This window comes from Micropterus dolomieu, linkage group LG21 (genome assembly GCF_021292245.1).
Source record: "Micropterus dolomieu isolate WLL.071019.BEF.003 ecotype Adirondacks linkage group LG21, ASM2129224v1, whole genome shotgun sequence".
Taxonomy (NCBI): Eukaryota; Metazoa; Chordata; class Actinopteri; order Centrarchiformes; family Centrarchidae; genus Micropterus; species Micropterus dolomieu.
This window is the reverse complement of record NC_060170.1, coordinates 30,578,340-30,602,197: the sequence shown is the minus strand read 5'-3', so window position 1 is coordinate 30,602,197 and position 23,858 is coordinate 30,578,340. Positions and strand designations below refer to the sequence as shown.

At 41.3% G+C, this 23,858-nt stretch overlaps 1 protein-coding gene across 13 annotated transcripts in view; it reads left to right on the top strand.

Moving 5' to 3' along the window:
* rimbp2b (RIMS binding protein 2b) overlaps nucleotides 1–23,858 on the top strand; it is an 83,146-nt gene that overhangs the window by 53,510 nt on the left and 5,778 nt on the right. For 4 of the 13 annotated variants that reach the window (XM_046033731.1, XM_046033726.1, XM_046033735.1 and 1 more), the window contains 19 exons: nucleotides 1,714–1,764; nucleotides 2,193–2,213; nucleotides 4,762–4,966; nucleotides 5,538–5,686; nucleotides 6,363–6,442; nucleotides 7,087–7,196; nucleotides 7,275–8,147; nucleotides 11,002–11,174; nucleotides 11,734–12,399; nucleotides 12,648–12,797; nucleotides 13,430–13,591; nucleotides 17,071–17,179; nucleotides 17,681–17,806; nucleotides 19,161–19,342; nucleotides 19,554–19,722; nucleotides 19,897–19,959; nucleotides 20,558–20,661; nucleotides 21,734–21,805; nucleotides 22,908–23,236. In XM_046033731.1, coding sequence (XP_045889687.1) covers nucleotides 1,714–1,764; nucleotides 2,193–2,213; nucleotides 4,762–4,966; nucleotides 5,538–5,686; nucleotides 6,363–6,442; nucleotides 7,087–7,196; nucleotides 7,275–8,147; nucleotides 11,002–11,174; nucleotides 11,734–12,399; nucleotides 12,648–12,797; nucleotides 13,430–13,591; nucleotides 17,071–17,179; nucleotides 17,681–17,806; nucleotides 19,161–19,342; nucleotides 19,554–19,722; nucleotides 19,897–19,959; nucleotides 20,558–20,661; nucleotides 21,734–21,805; nucleotides 22,908–23,066 — 3,624 coding nt within the window. In that variant the 3' untranslated portion in view covers nucleotides 23,067–23,236. Of the gene's footprint in view, nucleotides 1–1,713; nucleotides 1,765–2,192; nucleotides 2,214–4,761; nucleotides 4,967–5,537; nucleotides 5,687–6,362; nucleotides 6,443–7,086; nucleotides 7,197–7,274; nucleotides 8,148–11,001; nucleotides 11,175–11,733; nucleotides 12,400–12,647; nucleotides 12,798–13,429; nucleotides 13,592–15,178; nucleotides 15,962–17,070; nucleotides 17,180–17,680; nucleotides 17,807–19,160; nucleotides 19,343–19,553; nucleotides 19,723–19,896; nucleotides 19,960–20,557; nucleotides 20,662–21,733; nucleotides 21,806–22,907; nucleotides 23,237–23,858 lie in introns of those variants that run through there. The other 9 variants (XM_046033737.1, XM_046033727.1, XM_046033729.1 and 6 more) reach the window with 9 other exon arrangements.

Sequence of the window (23,858 nt, the reverse complement as noted above, 5' to 3'; positions counted from 1 at the left end):
AAAAACATCCAGTATGCGGCAGTCCTGTGGGCGAAAATGCCTTGATGATGCTAGAGGTCAGAGGAGAATGGGCCGACTGATTCAAGCTGATAGAAGAGCAACTTTGACTGAAATAACCACTCGTTACAACCGAGGTATGCAGCAAAGCATTTGTGAAGCCACAACACGCACAACCTTGAGGCGGACGGGCTACAACAGCAGAAGACCCCACCGGGTACCACTCATCTCCACTACAAATAGGAAAAAGAGGCTACAATTTGCAAGAGCTCACCAAAATTGGACAGTTGAAGACTGGAAAAATGTTGCCTGGTCTGATGAGTCTCGATTTCTGTTGAGACATTGAGATGGTAGAGTCAGAATTTGGCGTAAACAGAATGAGAACATGGATCCATCATGCCTTGTTACCACTGTGCAGGCTGCTGGTGGTGGTGTAATGGTGTGGGGGATGTTTTCTTGGCACACTTTAGGCCCCTTAGTGCCAATTGGGCATCGTTTAAATGCCACGGCCTACCTGAGCATTGTTTCTGACCATGTCCATCCCTTTATGGCCACCATGTACCCATCCTCTGATGGCTACTTCCAGCAGGATAATGCACCATGTCACAAAGCTCGAATCATTTCAAATTGGTTTCTCGAACATGACAATGAGTTCACTGTACTAAAATGGCCCCCACAGTCACCAGATCTCAACCCAATAGAGCGTCTTTGGGATGTGGTGGAACGGGAGCTTCGTGCCCTGGATGTGCATCCCACAAATCTCCATCAGCTGCAAGATGCTATCCTATCAATATGGGCCAACATTTCTAAAGAATGCTTTCAGCACCTTGTTGAATCAATGCCACGTAGAATTAAGGCATTTCTGAAGGCGAAAGGGGGTCAAACACAGTATTAGTATGGTGTTCCTAATAATCCTTTAGGTGAGTGTATTGTAGATACAAACCAATCTGGTTTCGGTCAGAGTAAGAGATATCTACAGTACTTGCTTCTTCTTTCCTATATTTTCCACTTGCTACTTTTATTGTTATGTACCAAAATACCAAAGCAAATCCCTTGTATGTGTTAACCTACTTGGCAATAAAGCTGATTCCGATTCTGGGATTACAATGTTAGGACAGTTTACGTAGTTAAGGTTTCTCAAACTCAATTTCCCTGGGGGGCAGTGGCCACGCTGTAATTTTTTAGGAGGTGGGGGGAGGCACTTTATCACCGTGTCCTTTAGCTATAAGGCTATAGCCAACAGTCAGTTAGTTTAGCTTAGCATGCAAACTAAAAAACAACAACAGCTAACCTGGCTTTGTCCAAAGGTAACACACTCCAGCTACCAGCGTGTCTAAAGCTCACTAATTAACACATTATATCTCATTTGTTTAATGCGAACAACACTTCGCCGTTTTATGTGTCACTCTTTCTTGGCACCAGTAACTTCCTGTCTGGCAACCATTCAGAGCCAATTATTGTTAAGTAGCGACTGAGTTCTGCTCAAATCAAGGTACTGCTGGTAAATATTAAATGTGATGAAAAGAAACATGTGAATTGCCTCATGTACTGTGGACAGAGATGGTGGATTTATTTTCAACCATTTTCACCCTGAGCAATAATGAATGAAAAGGTGTTTCCATTTTGTGTGTGAAGGTCTTTCATTGGTGTTTAAACTGAAACTAAGCTGCAATATAAATGAAAGTGAACTGAAACACTGCACCCTGTGTTTCCCAGGCTCAGGTTGAGGCTAAAAAGGAACATGAAGGCGCTGTCCATCTGTTAGAGGTGAGGGTCTGGACTCTGTGGGGCGGGGGTTGACTGTGTGTGTTTATGTGGTTGCTGCTGTAGGATAGGGGACTATTCAGCCTCGGGGCACACCTATTAATGCCTAGAGCCATTACTGCTCTGCTTGACCTCACTACCTGAAATTTCTTGCTTTTGATCTTTTATTTTTTTATTTATTTTTTTTGAAATACAAATCCTGGGCTGAGTAGATATTATTTTTTATTTTATTGTTAAATTTACTTGTGAAGTACATCTCAAACTTAACAGAGTTGTGTAAATAGCCTTTTTCAGAAAGGTGAATAAACAACAAAATTGTTTCAAGAGTGTTGTGCTTTCAAGATGTGTATGAGTGATCACATGTGTAATTGTGCTTTATTTCTTTCCTGCATCTCTTTTTACTGAATGGGTGTGTGTATATGCTTATACAGAACCACTTGGACAGCATGCAGGTATTTCAGAATTGTTTTTATTTATTTACTTTGTTTGTTTTACACCTTTCCACTATAGCCAATGTTTGCTTTGATCCATGAGGTATGGTGATGTAACACCACGATGCAAACCAAATGATTCATCAAAACTTTTGTATTGATGAGCACAATAAACATACAAGTGGTACTCAAAAGGTAAAAGGTAACATAAAGCATACATCAGTTAAGAACTAATCTGATGTGTGATCTTTGCTTTTTGGTTTTCAGAAATATTCAGGGCTGCTTCTTTTCTTGGGCTTTACTACCCACTGAGCTCTGTTTCACATTTCCCATTCAGTGGAGGGCTTTTTGAAAGTCTGGAACATGACTGACAGCATAAACTGGAGGTCTTTCTGACTTGAACATAAAGAAAAATTCAGCTACACTCGCTTATCAATTGATGAAAGATTCTACTCGTAAAATCAAGTTTCCGAATATGGATCGACTTCAATTAAAGACGAATGCCTGGGGCCTCAGTGACCGACCTCAGTTCCACATAATCAAAGCCCATCAACATATTGAGGCGAGCAAATTTAACTTTATAAAACCAAACACGTGTTAAAAGTGTGTGTTTAGCTGTGAACAAACAAAAAGATCATATGACAATAAATGAATGCAGAAAATCTATTTTATTAGTAAGATTAATTAGAATAAACAGTCTTTATGTATTGCAGATATTTTACAATTTCTAGTTTTTCAGAGTAGATAAATATTAATCATTCCATCTATATATTGCTATATATTTGATGCATATAGTGGATATTTATATATATAGTGGCTTTTTGAGTGTATAAGACTGTTGTTATATAAGGATCACATTGCCAAACTGGGATGAATGTGATCCTTTTAATGTTGTAGCATTGCATGTATGTTATCCAGCATGTGTTTTTAAAAACTGTATACTTGCCATACAGCTCACTGTATGACTGTATGATGCTAATTAAAACGAGTAGCTCTTAATTTACTAATTCTCTTTCACAAATGCAGGAATTCCTTTGTTGCTTCTGCTAACAGCATGTTTTATCCAGCAACAACCTGTTTGCATGAAATGGACAACGAACAGTTTAAAACGTACTGAAGAAGTACTAGGGGGCATTTCTGTGTGTTGGGCAGTGCTAAGAAATTCCATGGTAGCTTTAGCATTGCTGATTCAGATTGTTGTCAGTTTGAGATTGAGAAGTGATTTTCAGCATCATCAAGTGATCATTCAACTTGAGAAATCATGCTCTAGCACTAATGAATTTTCATTATACCTGCCCCAGCGATTATGTTCAGTTTGTCAGTGTTAGTTTGTGCAATGAAGTTTTCTGCTCTTAGAGTAAACGGCTGGCGTTATTTCATATTTTTACTATGTTACCCATGAAAAGACCACAGCCAACAATTTTTACCAACCAGCTTCCTGTCTGCGGCTCTCACGCCAAATATATACATATATATACACACTACAGTGCAAAGCTTTTTTTGGAAATAACTTCCTTTTTAAAAATTTAAATAAACACTTGTGACTATACAGAATAAATATATATATATATATATATATATATATATATATATATATATATATATATATATATATATATATATATATATATATATATATATTTATTTATTTATTTATTTATTCTGTACACTGTAGTTTTTAAGCAAGCATTACCAAAGTGGAAGCAAGTGCATTTTCCATGGGACTGTTTTCAGCTGCGGATTAATACACATTTGGTCCTCTAGTGAGTATTTACAGCAGCAGGACTGTGTATGTGGGATTGACTTTCATAAACTCCAGTGCCCATGTCCATCATAACTGTTATGGAAGAAAATTGTTTCCTCTTACATTTAATCTTTTATGCATTTTCTTTTACTATTATTATTATTGCTATTACATACAATTTTCACGACAATAACGACGAAACGTGTCACTTAGTGCAACAGTGCAGCTGCATGTTTTCATAGTTTTTGTCCACGTTAAGCCAATCGAGCTCTATGGCACAGAGGAATAAGCTATTTCAGGCTATACGCGTCAGTAGGATTAAATTATTGTTGGTTTTGGTCTTTTCAACGGAATAATTGACAGTAAGTAAAAATATAGAATATCATCAGCCTCTGTGTAGTGTGGGTATGCATATTGCTTTGAAGGCTTTTTTATTTTTAGAATTATTAGCATTAACTGTAGTTGTGCATGTGATTTTCATACAGTACAGTCAGGAGTAGTTAAAAAGTTATTATAACAAGTTGTTTTTTCTGTTATGACTGATCCACGTGTTTCCTTCAGTAAATCTCATTCCATGTTATATCTGTGTGTAGACCGTAGACGTATAGCATCATATGCGTACCTACTGTACACGTGTGTAATCTATTTCTGTGTGAAGAATATTTAGTCCCGCATCCTGTGGTTTCCTAATTTCCTCGTCTTCTTGTTTTCCTTAATCACCCTGTCAATGTCTATCTGTCTGTCTTTCTTACTCTCTTTCTGTCTGTTTGTCTGCCTGTGTCTCTCACTCCCCTATCAATGACCGTGCTCCTTAACCACCATCAGGCCAAAGTTCGTGAGCTGGAGGAAAAATGTCGGACTCAGAGTGAGCAGTTCAACCTCCTGTCAAAAGAGCTGGAGAAGTTCCGGCTCCAGGCTGGGAAGTTTGATATTCTCAGCACTGAACCCTTAACTTTATGTGAATCTCCTGGGTCGCCAAACAAATCTCTGTCACAGCTCCTTAATGGACTTGCTGCCCCCATGGGAAAAGGTATGTGTGGAATCATATTGATGGTCAGTGCTTGTATTTTTACTCTTATATGTTTAAGTCATACATTTGTGTTTAAGTATTTTTAGCAAAGAAAATAGTAATTATGATTGTCATTGTTTCAAGTGGCTGAAATCTCATTTATGACTGAAGTTAATGGTTGTAGTTGTTAATTGATGTAGCCAACTCCTCCTAAAGCGCTGTGCAATTGAATACATGTATAATTTCTGCCATGTGAGAGCTAAGTCTGGGAGGCTTCTGATTTAATCTGCAGTAAACACAGACTGTTAATGAAATAATCAATCATGGTGAGAAATAGCCCGCAGCTGGCAAAACTTGTTCTTTGTTTGTTTATGACTTGTTTTTGTGAATGCACAAATGCTTCACTAATTACAGTAGTATGTATCATTCAACTCTTGCTAAGAAGTATTGGAAACAGAAGAATACAGTACTGAGATAGCCTGCTTAACAGAAATATTTAGAAAATAACATTTATTTAAGTAGTAGTACCTTTTTAAAGGAGAGTGTCAAGAGAGAAACTTGACTTGTTACCATAATACTGTTTGTTCCACAGGCAATGAGGGTCCAACAAGCAGATCTTTGATATCAGAGTTCATCCGACCACTCCAGATCAGTGGAGACAAGCCCGAGCTCCTCTCTGTCAAGCCAACATTCCTCACTCGCAGTCGAGCCCGCAGCCCAGCACGGGCTTTCCTCTCTGAGGTATCTGATAGTCTCTGTTTCTATCCCATTTGGCTTTTGCTTTATTGCACCTTACTCCATTTACACTTTGCATGACATTTATAGAAAAAAAATCAGTCTAACACACTTCAAGCTGCCAAGGCAAGACAATCTAAACATCTTAAATGACAGTTTTTTAGGATAGACAGCACTTTGTAACAATTACTATTAAAATAAATGGTGCTTCATTTTAATCTAAGTAATGTGTTTTGGCCGAACAAGAGAAAATCCACACAGCAGGGATGCAGGAGGCTTCCTGGTTTTACTCATGCATGCTGGCTGTTTGGGACTGAACAAAATATTTTTAGTGCACAGGAAGCAATAAACTGAAACAAAAGGAACATCATGTATATTAAGTACTTTTTTGAATTACTTGGCATATTGAAGATGTCAGGTTAAATTGAAGAAGATCTTTTTCTGGGAAGAATTTCACTGTATTACAGAGCACAAGCACCTGGATTGAAATAACTTTCTTCCCCGAACAGCTTGGCATTTTTATACAAAAAGTTAAATTGAGTTAATGGTTTCTTTCTCCACAAGATGCAAAAAACATAAAAAGTTTGCCACTCTGATTTTCTAAATATGAGGTGGAAGACAAAAGGAAGGAACATTTCATGTTGAAAATAGGATTTCTTGGGCCTTTTTTTGCCTCCTTTAGATGGACAAAGAGCTCAGCTCAACTACCAGGTCTAAACCCAGGTTCACGGGGAAGGTTCGTCTATGTATTGCCCGGTACAGGTACGTATACACAGCACACGATTGCTAATTCACTATTCACAGTGTCAAACAGATAAAAAAACAATACAACTTTAATCAGGTCAATGTGGGATGAAACCTTTACTGTTTCCATCAAGTTCTTTCAAATCCTTACAAATATTTTTTGTGGTTTTACTGCATTTTCAGATTAAGTGTTAACAGGGTGATAATTAACAAGAGAGGTGGCCAAAAGTCCCTTACATACCTCTTAACAGTAAACTGAACTGGCTGCTCAGTGTAGACAAGTCATTGGCAAATCTTTTTGAGCTCTCTCACTGAGCTTTAGTCTGTGGTCTTAAAGCTGATTCAGTGTTTTTAACTCTAAAGACAATTACCCGTCAGCACAAAAAAATAATTGGAATCCTCAGAGCACAGGGGCAGAGCTTTCAAGCCACACTGTCCTCAGCACCCTCATATTTATAAAAAAAACCCAAAACAAAATAAAAATAGAAACAAACATAATATTTTCAAAGCATCACTCAGGAAATCATTTTTTTTCCTTCGACATCCATTTTAGAAAATTGGAGTTTTTGACAAAAAAACCCTGGTGGAGAGTAATTGTAAAAAACAAAGTAAAATATTACACTTTGGCAGTTGAATTGTTTATTTATGTTTTTTTGCTCTAGTTACAATCCTTATGACGGACCTAATGAGCATCCTGAGGCAGAGCTTCCACTGGTGGCCGGGAAGTACCTCTACGTTTACGGGACAATGGATGAGGATGGCTTTTACGAAGGTCTGACCTGCCTTGGTATTGTTTAATCTTTTGTCCTTAATATCACCACAACACAAACTTCTCCTTTTTATTTTTTAGGAGAGCTGCTGGATGGACAGCGGGGACTCGTCCCATCCAATTTTGTGGATTTTGTCCAAGATGAGGAGACATCCTCCGTCCAACACAGGGACAAAGTAACGAAAGAACCTGGCTACCTCAACCACAGTAGCCTGGGGCTGCAGAGATTGGGGGTCGGCACAGGAACGGGAACAGGCATAAGCAGTCGGCTGTCTGACAGTAAACTAGACTGTCTAAGGACCAGCAGCTTGGGCATGGACCTCCTTGGTTCCTCCAGCAATGGGACAGGAACCTTGGATGTCAGCATTGACGAGGTTGGTGAAGACATTGTGCCTTATCCCCGCCGCATCAACCTGATCAAACAACTAGCCAAGAGTGTGATTATTGGCTGGGATCCTCCTGTGGTCCCACCAGGCTGGGGCTCCATCAGTGGCTACAATGTCTTGGTGGATAAGGAGGTCCGCATGAGTGTCCCCTACGGGGGCAGGACAAAGTCTCTTATTGAAAAGCTAAATCTGGTCACCAACACCTACCGTATCTCAGTGCAGAGCATTACTGACCGTGGCCCGTCGGACGAGCTCCGGTGCACTATGCTCGTGGGAAAGGATGTTGTGGTGGCACCTTACTACCTGCGGGTGGACAGCATCACGCAGATCTCTGCTGAGCTCTCTTGGATGCCCAGCAACAGCAACTACAGTCATATCATCTTCCTCAACGGTGCAGAGTACGACATGGTCAAGGCGGGGGGCTATAAGTACAAGTTCTTCAACCTGAAGCCCATGACCGTTTACAAGGTAAAGATTGTGGCGCAGCCACATCAGGTGCCTTGGCAGCTTCCGATGGATCAAAGGGAAAAGAGGGAAATCTCTGTGGAGTTCTGCACTCAGCCTGCAGGTCAGCCTCCAAAACATTACTCACATTAGTACTTTTATCTGTTTAGTAAACCACATTAACGTAGGGACTTTTTTCTATGTGTTGTATTGTTGTATAGCTCATTTTCTGTTCTGTTTGGTCTTTGGGTCAATGGACTCCAAAGACCAAAATGCCTCGAGCAATTCTCACCGGAGTGAATAGTCACCACCTTTGGGGCCATTATCCATTTATAATAATACATTCATGCTCTGGATGCAATTAGATAGACATCCAATCAGAGCAACGAAATGTGTGATGTACATTACATTACATCACACATGCACGACTCTGCTTCGTGGTCAGATGTAGCTAGTTAGTAAATTAAACTTACCAAATCCTGTTGGAACTATAGCAAATAGATCTTTCTTCTTGTTTTGTACAAGTATCCATAGTGCCCTGAGAATGTATCTTAGTACAATCATTGGCTCAAAATCTTAATTTGTCCTTTACTTTTGTTGCTAATGACCAAGTCCTCAGCTGGACTTTTCGTTGAATGCTAATTTGCAAATGTTAGCAAGCTAATATAGATAAAGTAAGATGTAAACAAGGTTAACATTATACCTGCTTAACATCAGCATGTTGTTAGCATTTAGTCCAAAGCAGAGCCCTACCTAAACTAACATTAACTGATTTTTGGCCACTGTACTTTGGCGTACAGTGGGTTTATCAGAGAGCTATTTTATCGAAAAAAAAATAGGCATCTGCGGCTGAAAAAAAGGCAAACCAAAGTCTTAGTTCTGAAAATGTAGTCAGTTTGTAAGTTTTGTGTAAAAGGTGTATTTCTGATAAAGGGGAAGCATTGTTCTCCTGTCCCCCCCAATCTGATAGCCATTCTTGTAGTCTAATATTCTGTTCTGTTTCAAAGTCATCTGATATTTCACAATGAAAGCCATCTGATAATTTATATCCAACACAGCAATCTATTTATTTACCCAGCACACTGAGCTTCGAGCCCTTTACATTTACAAACATGACAAACATCTCAGCCCTTTTCAGTTTTCCCCAGCCACTTTAAGATTGCCCTCAAGGGTTTATGTGTGTACTGCTGCGATAAGATACATGCATGGTAGAAAGAAAAAAAAGAGAGAAAAATATAGTGAGAAACCATCAATAAAAAGTGTTTGCTGAATGGAGCTACATAACACTTGAAACACGGGAGTGTCTCAAAGCCAAATTAGTGTAAATAGTGAGTGTAGATCTCTGGGATTTCTTCTCCCATGAGGATTCGTTGATGCTCTGCTGTTGCCAGCACTAACTTGGGTCTCACAGCCTGACTATCATGCTATGGGAAATCTTTAAAAGTGAGAATGTGATAAGAGTTATTTTATTTATTTATTTATTTATGGCACTTTTTTGTGTGTAAATGTATAGGTACAGTCAATATAGTAAGCCGATTGTGGGTGCAGAAAAAATATAGTGACTGTCATATTGTTGCTTTTTGTATGATAAAGGGCTGAGAGGGATGGGATTGTGATTATTTAACCTTTATTTAACATGGAAATGAGACCAAAACTCCCATTGTGAATTACCAGAATAAAGTGGAAGTAGTGTAAGTTCTGAAAATTACAGACAAACAGGACATAACAGAGAGATTATTAAGTCAAGTAATGAATAGAACTAAGGATGAAAGGGAAGACACAGAGTAAGTGAGAGGCAAAGAGAGGGGAGGACAGAGAGAAAGTGAGGCTGAAGTTTGAATTGATATTTTCTGTTGGCACCTGACGAACTAATGGAACTTGAGTTAGCATTAAATTATCTATCTATTGAACATATTAATTAGAGATGTCTGAAGTAGTCTCAGTATTGGTGGCAGATAACTGTTAGTAAAGAAGGACAGTGTCTGGAGGAACTGTTTTAGGCTTTCACACTCAGCATGTGTTCTTCAAGTAAGTGACTTCATTAGCTCTTAGTAATACAACGTTTTTATTAATATTAGTGACACGGAGCAGCCTCCACTTCTGTGCCTGCATATCATTGTCTGCTTTTTGTGTCCAGTACTAATGAAAGTGGCTCCACTAAAATATTAATTTAAACACTCATTTCAGTTCTCAGAGGAGCTTATTTATGACAAGCATAGTTTAAAAATGACAAGAGGAAATGAAATTTCCAAACAGCCACTGCTGCTTTTCCAAGATTGCGCATGTTGTCTGCTGACAGTCAGTGTAGAAATGTGATTAAGATTGAATTGATGTAGATTCTTGGACACAAACAGCTGCACGTTGCAGCTCTGAGATACTGCTGACTGCATCTGCTCACTCTCTCTCACTGTGTGACTGCAGGGGAGCAGCAGCACTGCACAGATGGGTATGTTGATTAGTATGCAGGCAGCACTTACAGATGTTGGAATTTTTTTTTTTGATGCTCCATAAAATATTGCCAGTGAGAATCTGGCAACAGGATATTGCTGAACATACAACGAAAGTCAGAAAGTTGGCAAACTCTGCTTTTTCAACCAATGGTAACGCCTGCGCCTGATACACGTATGAATAAATCGTGGGAAACACACCATGAACCTGCAAAGAGATGAGCATATAGACAACAAAATAATCCTACAAATTCCAATTTTTACTTATAAATACTACATTCAGCTGTCACTGACCACATACAAAATAATATGCCTTTAGAATATTTTAGAATTTGTTATACATTATGTTTTTAATACACTTCTTGGTAATACCACGAGGTTAGGCTGTATACAGTACTTTAGATGTGAAACATGCAATTGTAATTGAATGCGGTAAGTCCATGGTACAGAGGTCACCACAATCTTTTTTGATCAAACTGGCAGAAATATTCAGCCACTGTTGAGCTGTCTTTTTTCTCTCTCCTTATCCAGTGTGTGTATTGTGCTCTCCAGGGCCCCCTCTTCCTCCACAGGAAGTGCAGGTCCAGTGTGGTCAGACGCCCGGGATCCTGCAGGTCAGATGGAAGCCTCCGCCTCTGTCGTCTTCAGGAACCTCCAACGGTGCCAGTGTGATTGGCTATGCCGTGTGCACAAAGGGACAAAAGGTACCAAATGTCAGAACAACGTTTATTTTTTTAATCTTAAAATAGAGTTCTTAAAAAAAGCCTTTTCTTTCCTCAGTGGTTACTACTATGAGTAGTACTCTATTGCCATCTCCTGGAGAAATGATACAATGCCTATATTCAGCCCCTCAGGACAAGCATTACTTAAGAAATAAGCTGTAACAGGCTCCATGGTGCTGTGTCACTATGCAGCAATTGTTTTTGTTTTGTGTTTGCGTGTGTGCAAATGTGTCTATCAACCATGACAGTGTTCATTTTATTATAAAACCAAAATCAGCATGCTGGACAGAGGAAAAATCATGTGACAATATTCCAACAGGCCTGAAGTGGGTGCTATAGTTAAAGTTAAAACATGTCCAGTTTATTGTGCTGAAGGTCCAACATTCACAAATCTGTGTTTATGATGTTTCTGAAAATGAGGTTTTTCAGCCAACAGATAAGAGGGCTATAAATGCATGTAGATATGCATGTAAGTACTTTTGTATGTTGACATTCTGAATTGCTCTTTGGTAAGGACTCTCTGGTTCCTTTGTGAATGCAGATAGCAGAGGTCTTATACCCCACAGCAGACTATGTGACCGTGGAGTTAAACAGGATTCAGTGCCTGGAGGCCAGGGAAGTCATTGTAAGGACGTTATCAACACAAGGAGAGTCCCAGGACTCGCCCGTGGCCATCATCCCGCACAATCTCTTGGGGTCTCCACGCCTCTCCCACCGAACCACTGCACCTCCCCACCCCATCCCCCACCCGCAGTCCCATCCGGCACACTCACAAACTCATCCTCCTTACCCATCAACCTACCCCCCGAATCACCCTCAGCCCCAGGTGCAGCCTCTGCCTCGAGTCCAGCCCCACACGCTGCCCCACGCACAACCGCACTCACAGCCCATCCACCACTCCCCTCCTCATCCTCAGGCTCATTTCCAGCGCCACCCCATGCCCAAGTCCAAACCGTTAGTAAGTGCCAGAGAGCCAGAAACCAAAGAGCATGCGGCGGGCCTGCAGTCAGCCCAGCCCTGGGAGCGGTCTCCCTCTCCGCTGCCTCCCATGCGTGGATCCAACCTGGAGCCGCCACACTTCCAGCCACGGCGATCGCCCTCTCCTCAGAGGATCCTACCGCAGCCTCAGGGAGTCCCCATCCCCAACACCATCGCCAAGGCCATGGCCAGAGAAGCTGCCCAGAGAGTGTTTGCAGAGGGCAACCGGGTGCGTGGGGATTTAATTATAAAACAGCATCCATCTCACCATGTGATATAATTTTGTATCAAGCCTGGAAATCAGATTTTTATTTATTTTGCTAATGGATGTATCTGTCACTTGTTTCTGAAAATCAGCTTGACTTAAAAACTATTAACACAGCAAATATTGGTTTCAAAATAGAACTGTTTGTCTCTTGAAAGTTTTTTGAAACTACATAGGCAAAAAGTGGAAAATTATCTTTTCATTTCTCTTAGGTTGAGAAAAGGAATATATTTAGCGAGCGAGGTAACGTCTTGCATCCACTCAACTCTGACGAGGAGGAGGATGGCTATGACTCTCCTCATGCGAGGAGGAGAGGAGCCTCGGTGGACGAATTCCTCAGAGGCTCAGAGTTGGGCAGACAGGTACTTTACAGAAAACACAACAAGCTGTGCTCAGCCAATCAGTGAGTGTGCATCACTTGTTTCTAGAAGAGCACGGAATCTGTTACCTACATGTGTGCAAAATCAAACTGAATCAAATCACATCCTGTCAAATCAGATCAAATTGAAGCCTGTCTTGTACTCTGTACTGTGTCAATATTATAGCCTTTTATTTTGTGTCCTTCATGTAAAAAAAAATAAACACTTATAAGGGAAGGAGAAAGAAGTGTTCACTTAATGTTAATGTTTAGGGTTCTACATTGAAATTGTTGGTAGAAAATACATTCTGGCTTTGATTGGAAATTAACCAATAGCTGGAGTCTCCATTCAGTAGACTTGTTTACATACATATTGACAGCTAAAGGAAATTCTGTATGCTGGCCCGCCAATGAGAATTTATAGCTGATTCTGCACTTGTATGGAGGTGTCCGAGTCTTGGTGACATCATTGGGGCTAATCAGTCAGTGCTGTGGTATTCTGAAGTGTAGGTACTTTCCTTCATCTCTTTGGTAATGGTGACTGTTGCCACATAATCCAGCACCAAAGATGTCACCAAATTAAAAAGATTATCAAACCATGAATTTATTAACATGCTCTGTCTTGTCTTCCCTTAGCACCATCATCACCCCTACAGCCACAGTGAGGAGTACCACACAGAGAGTAGCCGGGGTTCTGACCTGTCCGACATAATGGAGGAGGACGAGGAAGATCTTTACTCAGAGATGCAGCTAGAGGAGGGCCGCAGGCGCAGTATCAATTCTCACAACAGTCTTAAGGTACGTACTGCACACCTTCAGTCCGTAGTAAGCCAGAAGTTTAGGGAGGGAGGGAGGGTCTTGCCACCTGCAGAGGTACCTGTTCTCTCTAACAGGCTCTACAACCAGGCCCATTGTGGCTTTGCCTGGCTGAGCTCCCCCGCCTTGCGTTAGCTGAATCAGCCTCGCCACCCCAGCCTGCTCCTCCACCCCGCCCCTCCAGCACTGCTTTATTCATTCGAGGCTGAGCTCATTGGAATGGCTGTGTATACATAACTATACAGCATGCTAGAGGGGAAGGCTGTAAACAAAAATCACAGTTTTTTATGGTTTGCATTGCATTTTGATGCTTTTTATACTGCACCAAAGGAGTGCTACAAGTGTTAAAAGTCAGATGTTGGAATGTGATATTGAAGTGCAAATTTTAATATACTGTACTGTATCAAAGGGTCATGGCATATGAAGTGCATATGGGAATCTCATTTAAGTGAGTACTTAAATGGAAATATTCACTTTTGTTTGTCTGTCACGTCCTAATGTTAGTTTTTCTGTTGTCGATGTAGATGTTAACATTGTCGGTACATGATCCTGTCTTCATTTGATCTGTCAGTGGGGATGTGTGGATGTAAAGCCACGTGTGACGACATGATGAAAAAAGCATCATGTTATGAGAGGTACTGTAGTGACTGATTGGTCCTCTGTGATATAGTATACAGTATTAAAATTAATGCTGAATAATTGCAAATTTGCTTAGGTTGCTTATCCCTGTTTATGTCCAGTTACTTAGTAATGTGGTGTTAATGAGAGGCATTCATTGGTGTATTTAGTCTTTAAATACACTAATGCTGCATCTCCTTTTTGTCATCGCCATCTATTTGTAAATCACTATTGCACATTATCCATCCCCTTATGTTTCTGTAACATTATTTTAACATATGCATAGTAATTATATAAGCATTTTAATTAGATATTTAACAATAACTAATTTAAATGCTTATATAATAGTATATAGAATAGTTACAGATGAATTGTCAAATTTGCTTCTGCTATTGTTTTCTGTGAGTACAAATAAGGAAGTTCTGTATGTATCACTACATTTGTAATCTAAAGAAGTGTCTTAATAAATTATGTCCTTAGCAGCTGATTCTTCTACTCACTCAACTTTGGCTTTTTAAAGATTTATTTACTCATTTCATCCACATTGATCACCCATATCGCTAACTAAACCTGTCACTTACTTTTTGTTTGGATATTTCTAATTTCTCACAAATGAAATTCCCTTTTCCACATTTAACCTTCGTGCCTATATTCAGTTTATCAGTTATCACTCCATATTTGAGCCTTCACAGATTCCTCTTCAGAGCATGCCATTTCCTCCTCACGGAATGAGACTGCATGTCTTACTACATTGCCACAAATGACTAATTCTGTCTTTATTTTGTCTTTCCCCCCATTTGTTCTATTCACATACTGTGTTGTTTCCTGCCTGTTCTAAAACCTTCGAAAAACTTTTCAAACCCCCTCACAAAAATCTAAACTGAACCTTTTCAATTGAACTCTAACTGAACTGTGAAAATGTGGAACTTTGCCTTCTGGTAACAACTGAAGGCGTATTATAAGCGTCAGGACTTAGCGGAGGAAAGAGACTGCTGGGACCTCCAGAGGGAGGTGGTGAAGCAGAAGTCGCTCCGTAGCAAGCGTCTCCACAGCATCCCCGAGGTGGCTGAGGAAGAGTTGGAAAGCGTGGACGGCATGGGCCAGCGCCTGTGCTTTGAAGACGGCGGGCGGCCGGGAACGCCACACACTCAGCGCAGGACGTACCCCCAGGACCCCCACACGCACAAACATCTCACCCCTAGCAAGCACTCCCGCCACCTGCAGCGGCAGCGCTCCTCCCCTCGCTTCACTGACAGCCGCTACTGCTACAACCCAGACGACCGCAGCTTGGGACGACCCAACCGCCAGAGCACAAAGAGTCCTGACAGTGGTTTAGACTGTGGCAGTGAGGAAGAAGGCTCTCTAGGCCGGGGTCATCGAGGGTACTATGCTCATGGGAGCCCCATGCGGGGATCTGTGCAAATCATCCACTGTGAAGGCCCGGTAGAAAGGCGGGCGCTGGCTATGGGCCGTAAAAGAACTCTGACCCGTCAGTGCAGCGTGGAGGAGGAGTTCTCTGACAGTCTCCCAGTGACCGCAGCCAAGTCGGTACACAGGGGTGACTTTAGGAACAGGGAGCACTTTGGGCCTGGTCGGGAGTCTGGGCAGCGAAACTACTCCAGGGAAGGTGCCCTGAGCGAGGGCAGGCTGAACGAGCTGGACAGTGTCTATTACAGCCCCCACAGGGAGGCTAGGGCCCAGTCTTTGTCCAGGCTCAACCGGGACCAGCCGCTGGTGTGTGATTCAGGCTTTCTGCTGTACTTTCCATCAGCAAGCTGCAGCCATTCTGTTTTCTTAATGTTGTCTGTTTTTCTTTATGAGTACCCCCTTTCTTTATTTGGCATTTTGTTTTTCATTTTGTAACAAGCTATCACATGTTCATGGTTGGTCTGATTTGATGTTTTATTTTGTGTGAATTACTTTGCTTGTACTCAGAATGTCAGGTGGATTTTAAAGTAAAGCTTTCAATTACCTAAAGGCCATTTAACTAAGTTTTGACTTCTCATGTCTTTGAAAGGAAATGTTCCATTTAAAGGAAAGTCCCTGTGCAGTGCAGTGCTTCCATCTTTTCTGTTCTCTGCCTTCTCTTTGCAAGCTGCCGGCTTCATTTGTTGCTCTCCATATCTCGCCCTCTAGAGCTGCACTTTGTGCTTAAAGCTTTATTTCCGCATCTCCTACCTCTCAGTGCTTCACATACAAAATAAGTCCAAAGCAAGACTTTTTAAGCCTGCAGTGATTCATTTAGCCTTTAACCCATACTCATTATCTCTTGCTTGTCTCTTTCACTCGATTCAGCAAATATTCTCTTGTTCATCATCATTTTTCTTGTATTGAAAGTTTTGATTGTTGTAATACAAAGCCCCAGGCTTAAACTAGAATGTCTTTGCTCATCTAACCACATCTTTATCCGTTCTCAATCATACACACCCTCCACTTTTTTTCTTCTCATCCACTCTTTCTCTCTATTCTTTACTCATCATTTGTGTCTCCTGTGCCGTCATTTGCTTTCTTTTCTCATCGAGGAGTTGACATGCACAGAACAAAACAAACCAAACAAATGGTCTTTAGCTAAACATCTGACCCTTCCAAACCCCCAGTCCATATTGTTGTGTTGGGGTTGATTTGATTTACTTGTTTTGATGGTTTGTTGGGTTTCTTTATTGTTTTATGGATTTGTTTTTATTATTTTGCCTCCCTAAGGACAAATGGAAGTCACATCATTTGCTCTTATGGTTTTTCAGTTGTTTTAACAGGATTGTGGGATTCTTTTAAATGTTTACTTATCCTCGCAATGCAGGCGGTTTGCTGTTCTAACCTCGAATCTGTTGTTTTTTACTCTAAAGATCATTGGGAACTCATCATCACATGGAGGCGCTGATCGCATGGATCACTCAGGGAGGAGGCTGGTTCACATCGGCACCCCCCCTCAGCAACGGCCCATCCCATCCATTGGTTAGTGAGGTCACCACATGAGGAGACGTCTCATCCCCCACCTGCAGGGCCACTGATGTTTGTGCTATTTATACCATGTGTTTCCCTTACCCATGTGAGCCGAGCTGTACATCTCTCCCATAGAGCTTTAACAACCACGTAGACCCTTACTTTGTGGGGTGTTTGCTCACCCTGTAGCTGTTCATCCTCACAAGCTGGATTCACCAAATGTTCACTCGCAGTTTTTCAGTAAAGTTGTCCCAGATACACTCCCTATGCCTGTGTTTATTGTGGGTTAACATGTTTACATGACCACCCAATTTGACCTCCCCGCAACAGTGCAAGCATTGCTGTTTTACACCCAGTGACTCCAGAGTGAAACTTGTTGCCTTGTACACCCCCCCACCTCAGGGCAACCTCATCATCCTACTGTTTCAGCATGAGTGAATGGGCCATGGGGTAGAGCAGAGTGTGTGTGCGGGGGATCTCTGACCGTAACGTTGTGATTGGTGTCTTCTATAGAGATCACCATGGACAGTAACAGTGAGGGGAGTGAGGGGAACCTCTCACCCGTCAAGGAGGATGTTTACTATGGCAGTGTAGCTCGGCGCAGGATATGGCGATCTATGTCCTCAGAGGATCAATCTGGTATGTGGTGCAGCTTCTCTCCAAGATGACAATTGGCCTTGACAATGTCAGAAAAGGCTAAGAATCGTTGATATCATGGTGGTCTTTGTTCTGTGCTGGACAGTTAACTGTTTTGTTTAGTTTAGCTTAGCTTAGCTGAATAAAGCTGACGGGGGAAGACAAGACTGGCCACTTTTCCCGTTGCTGGAGAATGAAAATCCTTTCCCTGTATGTACTCCTACTCCTTCAATCCCAAGAAACCCCAACTCACTCACTCTTCCCATTCACCCTCCATATCTGGGCTACTCTCCCACCCCACTGCAACTTGGCCCGCCCTCTTCTTCCTCAGCTTCTCTGCCACCTTCTCTTTTCCTTCTCCTCACGCCTTCATGAGCCAGAAGCCTGTTTCCTTTGTTAATTTTGCATGACCTGTTTACAATACAGTGAGAAGGAAAGACGCATTACTGGATGAGTTGGTGCATTCTTGCCTTGTTGGTATCACTCGGTTGCACATTCATTACCTGTGCTGCCATCAAAATCACGTTTTACACCAGTGAAACACATTTTACATCTTCCAAAAAATATTTTTCAGTTGCTTAGTTAGTACTGGTTGCAGTATCTTTGAGCCATTATTCAGACTTAACAATCTGCCATCGAAACATTCAACATGGTGATCCATGAGAAGCATGGGTAACTGATATCAGGTTCATCCCTTCCCCCTCACTGTCGCTGATTTCTGCGTTGCCAGAAACTGCTGGGGCATTTGATGTGTTATGTCCCTTGGGAACGTGCCTCCTTTTTTCACTGCACATTGTTTCCAGATGTGGCCTAAAAGCATGACAGTACACCTGCATTTGAAGTAGGAATGCTCGCCTCGCCATGTCCAATCCCGGGAAAGCATGCATGTCAATAGCCTCTGTGAGATAAGGCAGTGAAACAGCAATGAACAATAGTGCAGTGTTACTTGTGTCCTCCTGGTGTGCAGTCATTGAGTTTCCCTTGCACCCCAAAAACTGCTTGTGTTTCCTGTCTGTGCTGTGTTGTACTGTGCTCTATGATGTTTAGTGACTGTCACGCCAGCAAGCAGAGATGTGTGAACAAAGAACCCCGCTGTGTGCTATACGATTGTACCGAGCGTTTAATTTAAAAGCATCCTTTGCTTTTATTGCGAGAACACAACGGGAGTATCGTTTCCAAAGTGAAAGAGATTATGACTAAATCGCATTCGATTGCTGGCTCTTTTTTCACACATGCATCTCATCGCCCTCTCCCCTGTCAGCTCTAACAAAGAGACATCTTCTGCTCTCATTGCCTCTACAGCCAGCGTGGCTGTATAAGGCTGGTAGTAGCAGCAGAGGCCTCCTCTATGTTTCAGACGACTATGGCGGGCGCAGGCACGGGCGGGGACGGCGCTCCCCAGATTACTATGAGGAATCGGAGCCGGAGGAGATGACCCGTGTGTTTGTCGCTCTGTTTGACTATGACCCCATGTCCATGTCTCCCAACCCTGACGCTGCTGATGAGGAGCTGCCATTCAAGGAAGGCCAGATTATCAAGGTGGTGGCTTGACTCTAAGACACCACTGTGACCCGCTGATGGATATGATTTATACTTCACTAAAGATTAAATAGAAAGCTTGTACTAGATTTCTTATCTGTATTTTATTACCGTTGTCTAGAATTACATGTAAATAGTAGTAGTTGCAAATCCGAGTTGCAGTATTTGTGTTATCTGTCTGTTGTTTTCTGACACTTTATTGTTCCTCTAGGTGTTCGGGAACAAAGACACGGATGGCTTCTACAGGGCAGAGGTCCGAGACCGAGTGGGTCTGATCCCCTGTAACATGGTCTCTGAGATCCAAACAGAGGATGACGAAATGATGGACCAGCTCCTCAAACAGGGCTTCCTGCCACTCAACACTCCTGTGGAGAAGTTGGGTAAGATATCATTTTCCTACAGGGACCATCTCTGCTTCTATTGTCTTTTTTTTTTTTTACTTTGCCTTCTACCTTCTGTGTCTATCTGATCAAGTCAATGCTCTACTGAACTGTCTTTTACTGACTTTCCTCTACTCTCCCCACGTAATTATGTTTTTCTGCTTTCCTGTAAAGTGAACTGTGACCGTTTCAAAGATGGCCGCTCAATAAATCGCAGGTCCAGAAAGTCCAAGAGAGGTCTGTGTCCTCTTCTGCTCCCTGCTTGGTCTTTACTGCTTTTTATTTTACTTCTCAGCATCCTTATTCATCTGAACTGCTTTTAGCTAACTCCCACTATATTTGCTGCAACTAAGCTTTCCCGATCTATGAACATAGGAATCAGGGATCATTATGGCTGTGTCCGAAATCTCCCACTGCCATTTTGTAGTGCTGTCCGAATGTATAGTGATAATTATTATACCCTATATTGTCCACTCAATGTATCCCAGAATGCATTTTGAAAAGTAGTGTACAACCGATGGTCACCAACCAAGCCATGCAACCAATCATGCATTGTGCTGATAGAAAAAACTGATTGTCCGACGGCAATGATGTAATTAATGGTGCCGAAATAACGATTGGAGTGGTGTCCAAAAGTGTTGTTTTAATAATGCGAGTGAGCTCACTATATAGTGCTCTACATTCAACTCCCTACATAGGGGGTAGGGAGTAATGAATGAGTGGGGATTTCGGACACAGCCTATGTATCATCACTGGTCATCACATTCTTCTGTAAAGTTTTTACATTATTCCCATTGATCAGTCTTCTATATTTTATTACTTTTCCTCTCCATAGAGAGGAACAGGCGGAGTGGCCGTCAACATCCGATGTCAACACGGAGAATGGTGGCTCTGTACGACTACGACCCTCGCGAGAGCTCCCCTAACGTTGATGTAGAGGTACTGTCCGCCATGTCCTCCTGTGGCTCCAGCTATTCACTTTGTCTTGACCATTCTCTGTCACCACCATCATGTTAACAAGTGCATAAAACCAAAGCACAAAACATTTTGAGTTGCACAGGCGCAAAGAGGAAGATGTATTTCACTTATTCACTCTGTTGCAGAATTAGAGGAGAAGATCGACATCACTTTTGTGTCTGTCTGTTAAATAATAAGCGACAGCCAGAGGACGGGGAGCAAGAGGAAACAGCTAGTGTGTGTCTGTCTAAAGATTTAGTAAATCCTCTCTCCACCTCTAAAGCACTCTAATGAATGTGTTGTACATTGTTTAATCCGTGCAAAAATTTGGAAGACAGTTTGGGTTTTTAAAGCGGGTTATCGGGCAACTTAACTGTGATGACAAGACTTGAGCCTTGCCAAGTTACAGTTAGCACTTTGTAAGCTTGAGGATTGAATTACTTTCCCATGCTGTTTCTTTGCCCCTCCCCCCGTTCACTTACTCTCACCTTTCTATTGGCACTGCCACCGACACAGTATGAGGGCAACAGACTGAATGAGGAGGTGAGTGAGGGTGAGGAGGGTACGGTACTGTCTGCTCTATGTGTGTTTCCTTCCCCGTTTGTTGGAGTGCAAACGAGGAGGTGGGCTTTGGATGATGGGCCACCGCCTTCTGTCCCCGGTGGTCATGAATAAAGCCCCTCATGCATTGCCCGAGCCAGCATCTCCCCTCCTCGGTTTGGTCTTCTGTGTCGACCTGTCTCCTACATACGCTGTTTGGTTTGTTGTGTTTTGGAGAATCCCAAAGGAGAGATGTGCCCAGTGTGTTGCAATCCTGTCTTCAAAGTTCCAACATCTGATGCATTTACAGTTGCAACAGTCTGTCTGCCGAGACTGAATTGACACTCGTGTTTAAGATGCATCACATTGATTTGGAGAAGGAAGCACAGCATTTCAAACTCATCAAACCCCAGTAGATTTGATGTTTTGGAGTGTCCTTGGCACACTTAAACTGCTTTAAACAAGAAAAGTACAACAGGCCACATGCATCTCAAGCCTCTTTCTTCTCTGACAGGCTGAATTGACTTTCTGTGCCGGTGACGTCATCACAGTTTTCGGTGAAATAGATGAAGATGGCTTTTACTACGTAAGTATTACACATTTCTATTTCTATGTGTTGGGCATCTGTTTCTGTTTATTTCTGACTATTTAGAACACAATGGAGTGCTTTAGTTGTAGTTGTACTACAGTACACCTGATTGGCAGTAGATAACTACTGCACAGATTTACATAAAAAAAAAACACATCTGTGCAAATTTACTCAAAGTGGGAGGATTCAATTTGGGTATCCATGGTCCCTGTCGTAAAAACGTATTTTCTGCATAGACAAAATTTTACTTCGAGCATTTCCCAGGATTTGTATGTGCATAAAATGATATGCATCCCTGTTGGATCGTCGGTAAAAAAGATGAACAAATTCTTCAGAAAGAATATGTTTCTTTGATAAAAAGTACAAGCCTGTGTACATAAAAAAATATATCAGTCAACTACAATTCCTAAAAAGCATTTCTGTAAGAAGCTGCTTAAAAGCCTGCTGTGTGCTCCCGGTGACAGCACGCTGAATTATGCTTTGTAGAATTCTACATTCAGCAGTTTTCAAATTCTGGGTTAAGTTTGGCAACTATATAACAATTATAAGACATGTATATCTCAGAAACAAAGTAGAAGTAATTAAAACTGCTCCAGTTGAGGAAGATTGAGGATTTCATTAAAAGAAACTTTTGCACTATGCCTATCAAGCATTATGTTCTTGCATGAGAAACGGCTATTTTGCCAAACACATTGGCTAGTCCTCAAAGTTGTTTCTCCTGTAATGTCAAAAGTGAAACTCTTTAGAATATTATGTTAGCTAAGCAGCTAAACGGGGTCTTGTTAGAATGAAATCATTTAATTTTACATTTTCCCCACATTACATATAATATAAGACTGACTGTACACTGAAACACAGAAACAATGTTATTTATTTACAGTATTTCAATGTCATGTCATACATTGATCATCAGCTGTGAAGATGCTGAATTCACTTGCGATAGCTTTAGCCTCAGTCTATCATGTATGTAGCATCAACTGCATACTTAAGACTCAGTTACAGTTAAATTCTGGGTCAAATGTGGGTAATTTCACAACTATGGCAGTTAGAGTTCAATACAGCATGTCAGGGAGTCTCACTGTCCTTGTGTCCTCCTTAGGGCGAGCTCAATGGACACAAGGGACTTGTTCCTTCCAACTTTCTAGAAGAAGTGCCTGATGATGTAGAGGTTTTTCTCACTGACTCACCATCTCGATACCCCCAGGACACTCCAGCACGGATAAAGACCAAAAGGGTACATGCTCCTTCGCAGTACTAGCCCTCTGTCATCCATTTACTCTTTTCAGTTCCCGCTATCTCCTTAGTTTTGTGTCTGTGCGTGTGTGTGTCTCATTGAAGTACAATGGGATTTCTGACTTTGGAGCATTACACTGTAAATAAATAGATGTCTAGAAGATCTATGAAAATAAAACTAAGACTAATATTTGACAGAGGTATTTTTATTTTTCATGTTTACTGCTGTGAAAGGGGGGACGTTCTGCATTGTATAATACATGGATCTATTGTATTCATAAAGCATTCTCAATGAGAGTAAAATGGAGGGGGAGCTCCTGTGACTTTTTACCTGTTCTGTCATGTCTTGAAAAACAGCAGTTAACACGTTTTGCACATGCATATTTAGCATTCTAACAGATGCTTTATGAATATATTCTGTGTTTGAACTCAAAAATAATTTCTAATAGAGTAAATAGTTTTGTTGTACTGAAAGATGAACTATGTAGTCTGTAGCTCAGCATGTTCTATAGTCCAGATGCATGAATTCTTGAACATTTTATATAAAGATAAGTCTAGTGTAGTAACTTTTGTATCTGCTCCTGAACGCCTTGTTTTGTATATTGCTTTCTTGTAAAGTAGCACGCAAAGGTCACTTAGCCTATGTTGCAATCAGAATAATTTCAGAAGTAAATTATTTACTAAATGTAAATATGTGATGTTTGTGTTTAACAAATAATGCAATTGTTAATATAAATAGGTGTCATCAGATATTTATTTCCTTGTGTTCTAATTTGCCATTGTCATAGTGCAAAATATTGAAATGCCATCACCATAT